This window comes from Cupressus sempervirens, chromosome 3 (assembly GCF_028749045.1).
Source record: "Cupressus sempervirens isolate cs-2001-9-10 chromosome 3, ASM2874904v1, whole genome shotgun sequence".
Lineage (NCBI taxonomy): Eukaryota > Viridiplantae > Streptophyta > Pinopsida > Cupressales > Cupressaceae > Cupressus > Cupressus sempervirens.
In genome coordinates, this window is record NC_143120.1 from 1,048,997,461 (window position 1) to 1,049,011,030 (window position 13,570).

Genomic DNA, 13,570 nt, shown 5'->3' on the forward strand with positions numbered 1-13,570 from the left:
CCTAGGAAATTGAATGAAATGACTCCCATACTGTTGAACTAGCCTCTGCGATTCAGAAGAAAGTCGTGACATCTGAACACCTTTCAGAGTCAAATAAACACTTCCATATGATACATCATGCACCTTACGGAAATCCTCTAAAACTCTATCTTTCTGCAACAAAGGACAATATTGGAAGACAGTTATCTCTTCATTCCATACCCCATGTGGAAGGGTAGTGAGATCACATGTACAGGCAATACAATAAGTTAAATACGAGGCCATATAGAAATCCTCGTGGGATTCTTTCGCGCGTTTGAGTTGATTACTCAAGGAATTGGCAATGATCTCCACCCAATCCATCCATTGCTCGACCTTTAAGATAATCTCAATGTGCCTATACATCCACTCTTCAAACAAGTATACATCAGCTGAACCCTTCACTCTGTGCAACAATACAACCAGGTCATGTATATGGGGTTTCATGTGATCCTTAGTAATGACCTTGGGCAGCCTAGACCCACCTCCATAGTTAACTTCGGTCCATTTCCTGGCAAGGGTGTTTCGGAATACGCTAAGGGTTTCTTGGTATTCGGCTAAAGCTTGAGTGGGTGAGAATGCGGCAAAGGTATTTGCTATTAATTGTAAAACAGATGAAATTGTTTCCCTTGAGATGGAAAGTATGGTGTTTCCATTCTCACTTACTATGCTTCTACTCCTTACATCATAATGGTCAATGCAAAGTTGCAGAGGCTTAGGGTTTACGAAAGTAGGAGGAAAGGCAGCGGCTTCAATTAACCCACTTGTTAACACTTCCATGCACCCCTTAATCTCCTTAGTATTCTCAAGAAAATTCGTTTGCAGCTTCTCTACATTTACCCTTTCTAAGTTTGTATCACAGATCACCGGTCTCTTACATTCAAGGCTAGAAGCATTGCCAAAAAAGTGCAAGACTGACTTCATTCTCAACAAAACAAGCAAAACCTCTGGCAGACAATCCTTTGAAAATAACAGATTTGCAGAACAAAACAAAGATTTCTAAACTCTCACCTGCTTTCCGCTGGAAACCAAATAACTTCTTCTATCTTCCTTAACAGCTCCTTCTCTTCGAAATCAGCTTTTTGCAAAGTAATTCACAAAGCTACTGAATGGGTTTTATTAAAGGAGAGGTTTACATGCGGAAGTACTAGATAATTAATAGGCATGATGACACATCACCTCACATCAAGCTTGGCACGTCCGAAGCGTCGTTGCATGAGCTTTTCATTTAATGATTTCTCTTCTCACATGAATTAACAATGATTGATTTCGTACAAATATCTGATCATTCCTCAAATCGAAGATCTATTCTCCCACTTCTAATAATGACGACTTCCTCCTCGGAAAAAGGGCAAAATCTTTTGATTCTTGGTATTCTGACAGGACCCTCAATTGATTGTGAAAAGGCGGCGCACTGTACTTCAGAAATAAATTACCACCGATCATTCCAATCAAGAACTACTTTGAACTGCTTTGAACTGAGATTCAAAGTGGTTCAAAGTGCTTCAAAGAAAGCCGTCGCATGAAGAATATTTCCTGTCAAAGAAAAAGCGTTAGTATGAAAATCTTAGGTTGAACGACTTTGAACCAAGGTTCAAAGTGGTTCAAAGCGGTTCAAAGGAAGGGATCACAACCGTGGAAGCTTGCGACTTCGACCAGCTACTTCAAGGGACGGTGAACACATGAATGGTGAGGAAAAGGCTTCGAACAAAGATAGGTAAGGATTTGAAGGAGGTCCTCAGAAAATGAAAAGGCGACTCTACGCACAACTAACACACTCCAATGTGAATAAATCTAGAGTAATGTTCCTCATGCTTCAAGTAATTCCTACAAGTGTTTTCCTCATTGAATTTTACATACACTTGCTACAAATGACATAGACCAGTAGCTATAATTATATAACAATGATTATTAAGGACTATAACTTTTTGAGGAAAGAGTTAAATCATCGGCTCCATGAAAAAGGATTTGTAACTCCCAACTCACAGAAGTATGAGAAATCAGTTGCATTAATCCCCCTAGCTTAGTATACAAGCTGCTTAGGGAGACATTAGTGCTATCCAATGGACACCAAAGACTGCTCAATTAGATTTTTGAATGGAGCTGGCTCTGTGTTGTTTCAGAATTCAGCCATGTCAGATATTTTACGTCAGTGTTTTGGATCACACTTTGTGATCAATCATCAAGATGCAACAGGAGAGCTGGAGGAGATCTTTTTTATGGATCCAATTTTCTTGTTACATCCTGATGATGGATCATAGGGTGTGATCTGAAGCACCGATGCAAAAATATCTCTTTAGTTGAATCCAGAAACAAAACTTATTCAGTATGGACTCTGCAAATCTAATGTCTCTAGAGCTGGCTTCACTACGCTTGTAGTGGCAACTTGCTCCTTCCTCCAACATCCTCGTGACTGTCAAGTTTTAATTAATTAGTTAGCTTGCTTATTATCAGGAAAAATCTTTGGTTTTAGCTAACACAAATAGCTAGTCTCGAAAACAATGGCTTCTCGCTTTACAAATCAAGGATACTTTCTTTTCCTTCAATGCTTTAGAACTATTCAGAATTTGTTTCATTTTCTCTAGACGATCATTTTCCTATTGTTGTTGATATCATTTGTTGTTTTCGCCGCACTTGTTTCCCTTTTGGGTAGCCTTGACTCTCCCCTTTAGGCCACAACAAATATCTTTGGTGGCAGCGATAGCCATGTAGCAACCATCCTATTCCTAGGAAACGCAGCTGCTAACCAAGTTCAATTTATTTGATCCCACGAAGACAGGAAATTCCCAAAGGAATATTTTCAAGCACTATCGTGCATTGGATTCAAACCGAATAGTTGATACTCCCAATTCCCGGTGCTACGTGATCTGCATGTTGATGTGGTTTTGTGTATGTCTTAGGGAATTTGGGATTCGCTTGTCAGGGCGCAGTATGGATAGGTGAGCACATTGGCGTGATGTGAACGTATCTGTCTGGTGAATCCAGATAATTAACAGATAAAATAATTTAAAATGTAATGTTTGTTACAGACTGTCTTGATGCCAGTCTGGGAGATTCCATCTTTAGAAAGAAAAGGAGAGAGATGAACCCTGCCGCTAAGCTGTTTTTAGGGTATAAAATGTAGAATATAAATTTGAAGTTCGGATCGTTGATTTTAGGATATAATGTTAGAATTTAGAGTTAAGATGATAAAATGTGTGGCTTTAGGGTTTACAGTTTAATATTCAAAGAATCGGAGGGAGCCTGTCCCTGATAAATAATCGATTTTCAATTGCGTATGCAGTCTGAGACTTCTCAAAGCAACGCCGACCATCTTGGAATTTGATGATAAAGTTACATGAGTTTTATAAGATAAATAAATGATAAGTAAAAGCAATGGGTATTTACTGTGTGGAATGTGTATAAGTAATGGTAAATGGGTATCGCGAATTACCTGATAAATCAGTGCATCGTCAAATCTTTCGAGGCGCAAGTACATTTCCCCAATGGATTGACACGTGGGCATAAGCTGCTTCTGAGGCAGATGCTTAAGAGAAAGTTCGTAATCGATTTGAAACCATCTGAGAGCTTCTACATATTCTCCTCGTTCTTTGAGAAGATGGCCAATTTGGTTGGCCCAGCGGGCTTCTTCTTCGTGGTCTCCCCTGTTTTTGGCTTCCCTGTAACCTTGTTTCGCCATTTCCATGTCCTTTTTGCCCCTCGCCATTGGTTTAGTTGTTGGATATTTCCTGAACGCGAGAAGAGTTTTATTTGCCTTGGCTGTGATAGTTCCAGAAATGAGGATCTGATATGGATTAGATTGGGAAAGATGGGATTTTTACATGTTCTTTTCAAAATGGTTGTTCGCGCTATTCTTTCCCAGATGTAAACGGGAATTTGAATGGCGGGAGCTTTCACTTTAAAAGATTCCAATCGCTTTAGATGTTTGTGTTTGTTTTTCTAATTATTATAAAATAGAGTATATATTTTTAATTCTTTTGTTAAGCTACTAAAAGATAGTTTACTATGAAAAAATATGGTTTTTAAAAATTCATTATAGATAAAAGATAATAATGAAGAAATTAAAAAGTTTGTGAGGAAAATATTCAAGAGTGTTATATGATTAAAACGAAATCGACGTAAAAATGTCTAATATATCAAAGATCGTATACCTCACAAGAAGTTATGAAGAAAAAACATAGATAACGGATGATACCTAAGGAAGAATAGGAAGAGTGAATGTGTCTATTTTGCATCATGAGAATGGAACAGATAGAGCAACATTTTATCACGGAGTGTCCAATATACAATGACATGTGTCCCAGTCATATAGACATTTTAGAAGTGAACAATTTAAGAACCTTATTTGAAGAGACACAGCTAGAGAAGGCAAAATCAAAATTCATTGTCAAATAGCATATTTGAAGATGAAGTTGCAAATATTTCAATATTTTGGCACCCTATTCTAAGATGTGAGCTAGTTTAAGGGGTCTCGTAGGTTGCTTTGACATCATGGACATTATTAAAATCTTTCTTTCATTTGTGTGCATGCATGTGTGTGTGCGCGCGCACGCGCGCAATTCTTTACTACAAACTTAAAATGTGGCACAATAAGGTAAAAGCAAATCGTACCATGTTCCAAGAGTGATATAGGCGACAATTAAATGCTACTTCTTTATGATTTTCCTTTGTTGTGTTATGATTTAAATTTATAGTATAGTGTTAGTAATTTAAACTATAATGGTGTGGACTTTTCCAATATGAATAAGCGCATTAATTTTCTTTACTTGAAGTGAATAATTGATGGAAATTATTTATTTTTGTGATGTATGCGCACGTTTGCATACGCTATTATACAAATTATACCAAATAAAGAGAATATGATCAACAACAAACCCTTGATATTAAATAAAACCTTTAGTACAAACTTTAAATGTACCACAATAAGGTTAAAGCAAATGGTAGCATGTTCTAAGAGTAATATAGGAGACAATTAAATGCTACTTCTTTCTACTTTTCTTTTGTCGTGTTATGATTTAAATTTATAGTAAAGTGCTAGTCATTTGAATTATAATCGTGTGAGCTTTTCCAATACGAATAGGCTCATTAATTTTATTTCCTTGGAGTGAGTAATTGATGGAATTATTATGGAGTATCATATTTGGATTTATCAAGCTTGGAATGTAATCTTTGTTTTTCTAAAGAATAATTTCAATTGATATTATATAATAACATAATATAATTGAATAGGACATGAATATGTATGTTAACTTCAATGGTATATCTTAATAGTGTATCTTTGTCTTTGATTGGGACTTTGCTACGAGGATTGATGGGCGATCTTTGTGCTAGAGCAAGAGGAGGAAATGCTAATTAAACTTCAAGTAAGTATGGGTGAAAAGTTACATCAATTGAATGGTATCATTTATAATTTCAATTTGATGTAGATCAATAGAGCGATTGAATAAAGGGTCAAAATTAGTTGTGTGAATCAATGTCCCTTGGTAGTGTACAACAAGAAAATGGGATCATGATGTAGAGTGTCTAAGATGGATGGATAAAATCAAACAACCATCGGTGACTTATTAGACATGGAATATTTAATGTGTATTTTAAGGTTTGATAACTAAGTAGTAGGAGGGTTACTTTGTTTGAGGCCAAGGAGAGTAACATGGAACAACTCACAACCATTTCTTGGTAGCACTAAGTTAGAATGTTCACAACCTCAAAGGACTAAAAATAACTCGGAGCAACCATTAGCACATACCCATTACCCAGTTCAAGTATACTTCCTTTGTTAAGCCCAAATAGGTCTTGTAGCCCTATTTTGATGGTTTCCTACTCATAACTTTTCACCTAATGACCATAGCATAATAAGGACAATTTTTCAAACACCCTATTGGGGTTTATTGAACATATATCAAAATTAGTATGTGGTTTTCCTAACACAAAGGTTAAATTTTGACTCATAATCATATTTGAGAAGCAATTAAGTCACTTTTCCAAAGCACGACATGTTAGAATATATAGTCCACTGGTATAAATGAGAGGGGTAGTGAATTAGTTATCCAATTATTATCACAATCATCAACCTTAAACAAACTTAACTATGTGAGTAATATCAATTGAAACCACAACAAGATACTCATACACAATAAACACTAGAAATGTTAACTAGGGAAACCCTTGAATAGAGGAAAAATCTCGATGAGGATGGTGCCCACGAGATGATGTATTGATATAAATATTCCTCGTTAGAGGATAGACCCTATTAGGAGTCTGTTACAACATTCAGTACAACATTAGGAGTTCTGGAAGACAACTAGACCCACCACCCGAATAGCCTCAAGGTTAAGACGAATGAACCCACTATCCAAATGATCTTTGTATTATTCTTTGCAGAATACTAGAACTGGAATGTACTTCCTTCCTTTATCTCTGTCCTATCAACCGAACTTCTTCTCCTTTAGATCTTGTAACTAGATCTCATATTGTGCATCCAGTAATTCCTTGGATCACTTACTCACATTCAATAAGCATTTTGCTCCTTTTCACACTTCGCAATTTTACTTCTCATTCAACTTGATCTTCCGATCCAAGATGCATTACAAATAAGGAAAACAACTTTCCTTTATACCATATCTTCATAATAAATCCTTGAGTTGGCCTTGAGGCTTTCCCAATTAATTATAATAAGATAATTAATTAAATTACAATTACAATAGCACTGTCGGCTCACAGTCTATACAAAACTTCACACGTGTGATACCAAGGTTTGCGCACTCGCTGACATCATCATACAACTATCCTCTATCACTGTGTGACTACACACTTCTTCATTACATCTCAAATGACAGATATCAATTAATCATCATAACACTATTTTCCAATACTCTATTTTTGCACTACTCCTAGTAAATCAGGTACAACTTTTGTATGCCATCGAGTTAGACTCTGTGCACTTAACCACGTCATCAAGACATAGTCTAGAACATATCCCAAACAATCAAACCATTGTCTATATCGATAAGATCTCTGACTGTTGTTCTCCTAGTCTTCATAGAGACATTATTATGTTGACATCAATGACAAACACAGTCATGAATGCAACATATCAATACTCTCCAATGCTTAGAATACTCCCCCAATGTAGTGTCATCAACATTCATGTTAACATTCCCCTTTGGAATTGATGGCAACATAAATGAAAAACATCTAAGTTCTAAGAATACCAAACCATACTATGTTGCTATCAAATCCTCTTCATCAATCTGAAGTCCTCTAGCTAGCATCATTTGTTCGCGCGCTAAAAGATCTCAATACATTAGATGCACATCATGTGCATACTCTTGCTTCTTTTACATGATTTTTTCTAAATCCCCCTAGAGAAATATCTCTTCCTCATACATACTTATGAGTTCTTCTCCCCTATAGCTTGGGAGATATTTTCATGTACATTATCTCCCCCATTGACATCAATGTCAGAGGCCTAAAAAAAATATAAATTGTTACCAATTGTTACAACTACTTCTTCAACTCTTCAATCATCTAAAGTGTCCAAAGACATTGTTCAATACCAAATACCAAATACCAAGAGTCCTCAATGACTCAGTACATACACGATACTCCCCCATACAGGAAGCATCAGCATCCAGTCCAGTCTAACCATAGTGCTTTGTACCACTGGACTTATGCACACTCTGCATCATCTACTCAAAAGTAGGTAGGACATAACCCCGAGCATACCTCTTAGTTACTCAAAAGTATCTTTAGGCAAAGGCTTCGTAAATATATCTACAATATGATCTTTAGTACTTACATACTCCAATCTTATCTCCTTTTATGTTGACTCTTCTCTCAAGACATATATATATATATATATATATATATATATATATATATATATATATATGCTTTGTCTTATAATGCAATACAAGATTCTTAGAGATACTCACTGTACTTGTGTTATCACAGTAAATGATAACATGTTCTATGAACTCAATCCCAATATCCTTCAACATTTACTTCATCCACATAACTTCATTATAGTTATTTGCTACAATAACATACTCTGCCATAGTTGTGCTCTAAGAAATACAATCTTATTTCTTGTTCATCCAAGAAACCAATCTTCCTCTAAGAAAGAATGCTCCACCACTGGTACTCTTTTTGTCATCCATACTGCCTACCCAATCTGCATCTATATATGCGCACAAAGTGAAATCACTTGATCTATCATACTGAATCCCATAATCAGATGTTTCTTTCAAATATATGAATGTCCTCCTCACTGTTGTATAATGATACTCTATAGGATCAGCTTGGGATCTAGCTACAATCCTGACTGCATTTGTTATATCTAGTCTGGTGTGAGTCAAATATTGCAATTCTCCAATCATAGATCTGTACTTATTTTACTCAATTGTAGGTGTATCATCTTTGCTAGATAACTTGTGACCAATTATCATGGGTGTACCAACAGGTTTGCAACTATCTAAACCAAATATTTTCAACAAGTCTTTCAGATACTTGGCTTGTCAAATGAATATCCCATATTTTCTCTACACAATTTGCATTCCTGGGAAGAACTTCATCTCTCCTATCATGCTCATTTCAAACTCATTTTTCATCTCTTCAGAAAACTTATCACTTTCTTTATCATTTCCTCCAAATATTATGTCATCCACAAATATTACAATGATAAATGAACCATTCTCAACTTTTCTCAAATACAAATTACCATCTATTGTGCCTTTAATAAATCCAAACTTAGTCAAATACCTGTCCAATCTTGCATACCAGGTTCTAGGTGCTTGCTTTAGACCATATAATGCTTTCTTCAATCTACATACCATCTCTTTTTCTTATGTCAGAGGGAATCCATCAAGCTGCTCAACGTAGACTTCTTCTTCAAGTTCTCTATTTAGAAAAGCTGACTTGATATCCATCTGATAAACCTTTCATGTTCTGACTCGCTGCACAAGCCAAGAACATCCTTGTTGTTTCCATTCTGGCTACAAGTGCATAATTTTCCTCATAATCTATGCCTTCTTGTTGTGAGTAACCTTTGCAAACAAGTATGACCTTGTTTCTCACAACTTCTCCTTGCTCATTCATCTTATTCCTAAATACCCACTTTGTTCCTATCACATTCTTGTCTTTAGGTCTAGGATCTAATTCTTCTTTCATTGCTTGAATCTAATGATCATCCTTACAAGATTCATTTGCACTTTTAGGTTCCACTCGAGAATTTAGACATAATTCTTCATTCACTTTGTTCCTTTTCATAACACCTTTATCTTTACTCCCAATTATCTACTTTGGAAGGTGATTCTTTGTCATGTTTCTATTGGAGGTAAGAGTTGAGATCTTAACTCTTATCTCATCTCTAGGTTCAAACCTCTTCTCTCCTTTGTGCTCAACAACTAGCATATCATTCTGCAAGTTATTGTTAGTCTCAATGATATCATCCACATTTTCATGGTTAGCCTTTGGATCAACAATAGTTACCAAAGCTATCTCTTCCAGTACTTCCTCTTTCTTAACCAATCCAGGCTCATTATACTTATCATTACAGTCATTCAAGAATCTTTCCATACTTGCTTTAAATTCTTCATCTTCATAAGAAAGTGAACTCTTTCTATTTTTTCTTACTCTCTTAGGATGTCTAGATGAAAAATGACAAAAAAAAAAATTACATGTCCAACAAACATAAATTTCCATACATTCTGGTTCTCTTTTCATAAGCATATCAATACCTTCCTCAATATTCTTGTATTCTTTCACATACATGTTTATGTTTGCTTCCATTCTTTTGTATGCAACAAAAGGGTTCTAGATCAGGAAACTCAATGTCTAGATCTTTACACGTATCTGATAACTCACAAAGAAGCTCTATCTTCTGAGACAAAATTTCCTCTATCAAATTCAGGACTAATCTTTCCCATCATGGTCTCCCAAAGTTGTTAAACTTTATCTTCAAAGACTTGATGCTCTGATACTAATTGTTAGAATATATAGTCCACTGATATACTAAGAGGGGGGGGGGGGGGGTGTGAATCAGTTATCCAACTCTTATCATAATCATCAACCTTAAACAAACTTAACCATGTGAGTAATATAAACTAAAACCACAACAAGATACTTATGCACAATTAACATCAGATATGTTAACTAGGGAAACCCTTAATCAAAAGGAAAACCCCAATGGGGATGGTATCCACAAGATAATGTACTAATATAAATATTCCTTGTTAGAGGATAGAGCATTTTAGGAGTCTGTTACAACATTCAATACATATGAGTCTCTATTAGGAGATTCTAACCCTGTTAGGAGTTGTGCCAACCCTATTAGGAGATGTGGAAGACAATTGGACCCACTACCCAAATAGCTTCAAGGTTAAGACCAATGAACCCATTGTCCAAATGATCTTTCTATTATTCCTTGTAGAATAATAGAATTGAAATGTATTTCCTTTCTCTATCTTTGTCCCATCAACCATACTTCTACTCCTTCAGATCTTGTAAATAGATCTCATATTGTGCATCCAGTAATCCCTTGGATCACTTACTTGCATTCAGTAAGAATTCTACTCCTTTTCGCACTTCGCATTCAACTTGATCGTCTGATCCAAGATGCATTACAGATAAGGAAAACAACTTTCCTTTACACCGTATCTTTATAATAATTCCTTGAGTTGGCCTTTAGGCTTTCCCAATTAATTATAATAAGATAATTAATTAAATTACAATTATAATAGCACAGTCAGCTCACAGTCTTTTCAAAACTTCACATGTGTGATACCAGGGCTTGCGCACTTGCCAAAGTCATCATACAACTATCCTCTGCCACCATGTGATTACACACTTCTTCACTACATCTCAGATGAGAGATATCAATCAATCATTAGAGCACTATTTCTAGTACTCTATTTTTGCACTACTCCTAGTAAATCAGGTACAACTTTCGTACGTCATTGACTTTGACTCTGTGCACTTAACCACATCATCAGGACATAGTCCGGAACATGTCCTAAATAATCAAATCATTGTTCGTGCCAATAAGATCTCTAACTATTGTAAATGTATGAACTTTAAAATATATTATTCTTATAGATATGAGGTTTTTCTAACATGGCGACTGGATCTATGAGCATTTTTATGCTCAAACCTTGGTTGTGGATGGTTTAAGACCAACTTGCAAAGAAAATTCAATCTCTCCCTTGGTCTATAATGGTTTCAATGGTTTATCACAAACCAAAAATATATGTCTGACGATTCAGCACAATTTCACTACATGTATGTTGTAGAGGTCAAAAACTATGTCCAAGCATGTACCAAACAAAGGAGTAATGATTTTGTAGGAAAGAAAAACTGAAAAATTTGTATCTCCAATCATTAAAAATGGTATAACTTCCTCAATATTCATAAAACTCCTTCCTATATTCATCTATTTGAATTTTGATCCTCTGAAGTACAATATTTATATGTACACTACAAAATATTAGAGAAGAGTAAGTTAAAAGCAGGAAATTCAATATAGTTTGTAATGAAAAATGATCAAGCAACCTTTATCATAGACCCAAAATGTGTTCTTATATATTTTTACATCAAAACCAATCTACCTATATCAAATTTCAAACTACTTGAATGCTGGAATTAAAAGGTTACTAAAATGTTGGTTGATAACTTTTAAGCAAGACATTTTTTGACAAGTTTTTACACAACCAACAAAATGACTTGAAATTTGCCTAGGACTTTCCTAATACACCAAAAGTGGCTTTAAAACACTTATCATGTCATTTTCACTCCTTTTTGACACATTTAGAGAGTTTTATCGTGTCTGACCAATTCAAAACTTGATTGGTCTACAAGGGAAAAGTTGGCAGAAAAGCATTACAATATGTCATGACATTATTTGAAATGGTCCTTAGAACCTTATTTCATGATAAAGTCATAAGTCTTACATAGAATTGTTACAAAAATCCAATAAACTTCATTTGACCTATTAGTACTCTTGCATTATACACCCCTTCAAAGAAAAACTCATGTACCATGAGTACTACCATGTTCCATGTCACTTTTGGACTCCTTGAAAACTTGGAACAAAGGGATGCAGACTTGCACACAAATACATATCATATCATTTCCATCTATATTTTACAGTGATAATTATCCTATGGTGCTCGCACTTGCTCCATCTTCATGGCATCCCTTGTCCTCCTACCTCAGATTGGACCCTTTGTGCCTACAAATTTAGTTTTTTTTTTTTACTGATTTTACCCTCCACAAGCGGGCACATCAGTATCCCAACACCAACAACATCATGCCCCTGTGGCCCACCTTGAGTCCACACTATGGCTTCACAATTGATCTTCCATGTCTTAATCTCACTCTTTAAACCACTTTCTTATTTCATGGCATTCTCCTTCTAAATGTCTATTCAAACCTTTGCAATCATTTTATTTTTGAAAACCTTGAGCCTTAGAAACTCTATTTTTTTTTAACATAACAAGCTTAGTATTTCCTTTCTCTTTCTCATTCCCCTACAAAGGAGTTATCCTAAATATCTTGTTATCTTTCTTGATGTAATAAGTATATACTTTCCCATCATACATTGACTCTCTATCAAACTTCCATGGTCTTCCCAATAGAAAACAACAGAGATTCATAGGTAATACATCAATACAAGATGCTATCCTCGTACTCCTTAATATGAAAATCCACAGGGACTTGTCCATTCACCAAAAGAGACTAGCTATCATTTACCTAAGAGGTTCTATATGGGGTTGCATGAGTTATTTTCTTTAGTTTCAACATATCTACCATCTCCTTAGACACCATATTATCTTGTGAACCTGAACCAAGGAGAACTTAACATACTTTACCTCTATGCTTTTAAAAATCAGCCTCCTTTGACTCGTGTCTTTCTATGCAATTATCTAAAACAAGGTTATTCCTGGCATTAATGCTTCTCCCATTTCTATATTACAATAAAAAATAGGTGAGTTCATGCTCCCTTCTTTATTCCTATGTGCTATTCGAACCCTTCTTTCATTCCTCTTTTTCCCTATGCTTTATGTAGATCCCTACTTCTCAAGATACTTGAGTGCTGGGTGTCCATGCTCATTACAATGAAAAAATCTCCTTGAGATTGTATTTGATATTATTCCTTCACCAATTGTTCCCCTAGTGCCTTTGAATCCACCTTTTAAATTTATGACTTGCTCTTTCCCGTTGTTTGCATATTCTTGTCCTTCATCTAATTTCCTTGCATTAGAGGATAATCCTCCCCCCTAGAGGTGTTGCCTCTGCTTCTATCTACCTTATCTTGTGCTATCTTCATTTTCTCTTTCAACCTTATTCCCAAATGGGAATACTCCTATGTAGGTTATTTTCTTTTCCATGGTGTCCTCAACATGTGACTTCACACCAATTTGCTTCTCCTTTACACTTTGAATCTTCTTAAACATTTATATTTCATGATCTTTAGGTGCGAACTTACCTTTTAGTTTTCTTGGCATCTTGTTTGATAAAGTAATGTTGGATTTACCTCTTTTCCTACTCTCTAATT

The 13,570-nt window shown here is 35.4% G+C and overlaps 1 protein-coding gene across 8 annotated transcripts in view; it reads right to left on the bottom strand.

The window, feature by feature from the left end:
* TSK (tetratricopeptide repeat (TPR)-containing protein) overlaps positions 1-3,854 on the bottom strand; it is a 133,906-nt gene extending 130,052 nt beyond the window's left edge. For 4 of the 8 annotated variants that reach the window (XM_089822969.1, XM_089822965.1, XM_089822970.1 and 1 more), the window contains exon 1: positions 3,452-3,853. In XM_089822969.1, the coding sequence (XP_089679095.1) occupies positions 3,452-3,724 (273 nt within the window). In that variant the 5' untranslated portion in view covers positions 3,725-3,853. Of the gene's footprint in view, positions 1-3,451 lie in introns of all 8 variants that reach the window. The other 4 variants (XM_089822968.1, XM_089822964.1, XM_089822971.1 and 1 more) reach the window with 2 other exon arrangements.
* Positions 3,855-13,570: the final 9,716 nt, after the last annotated feature.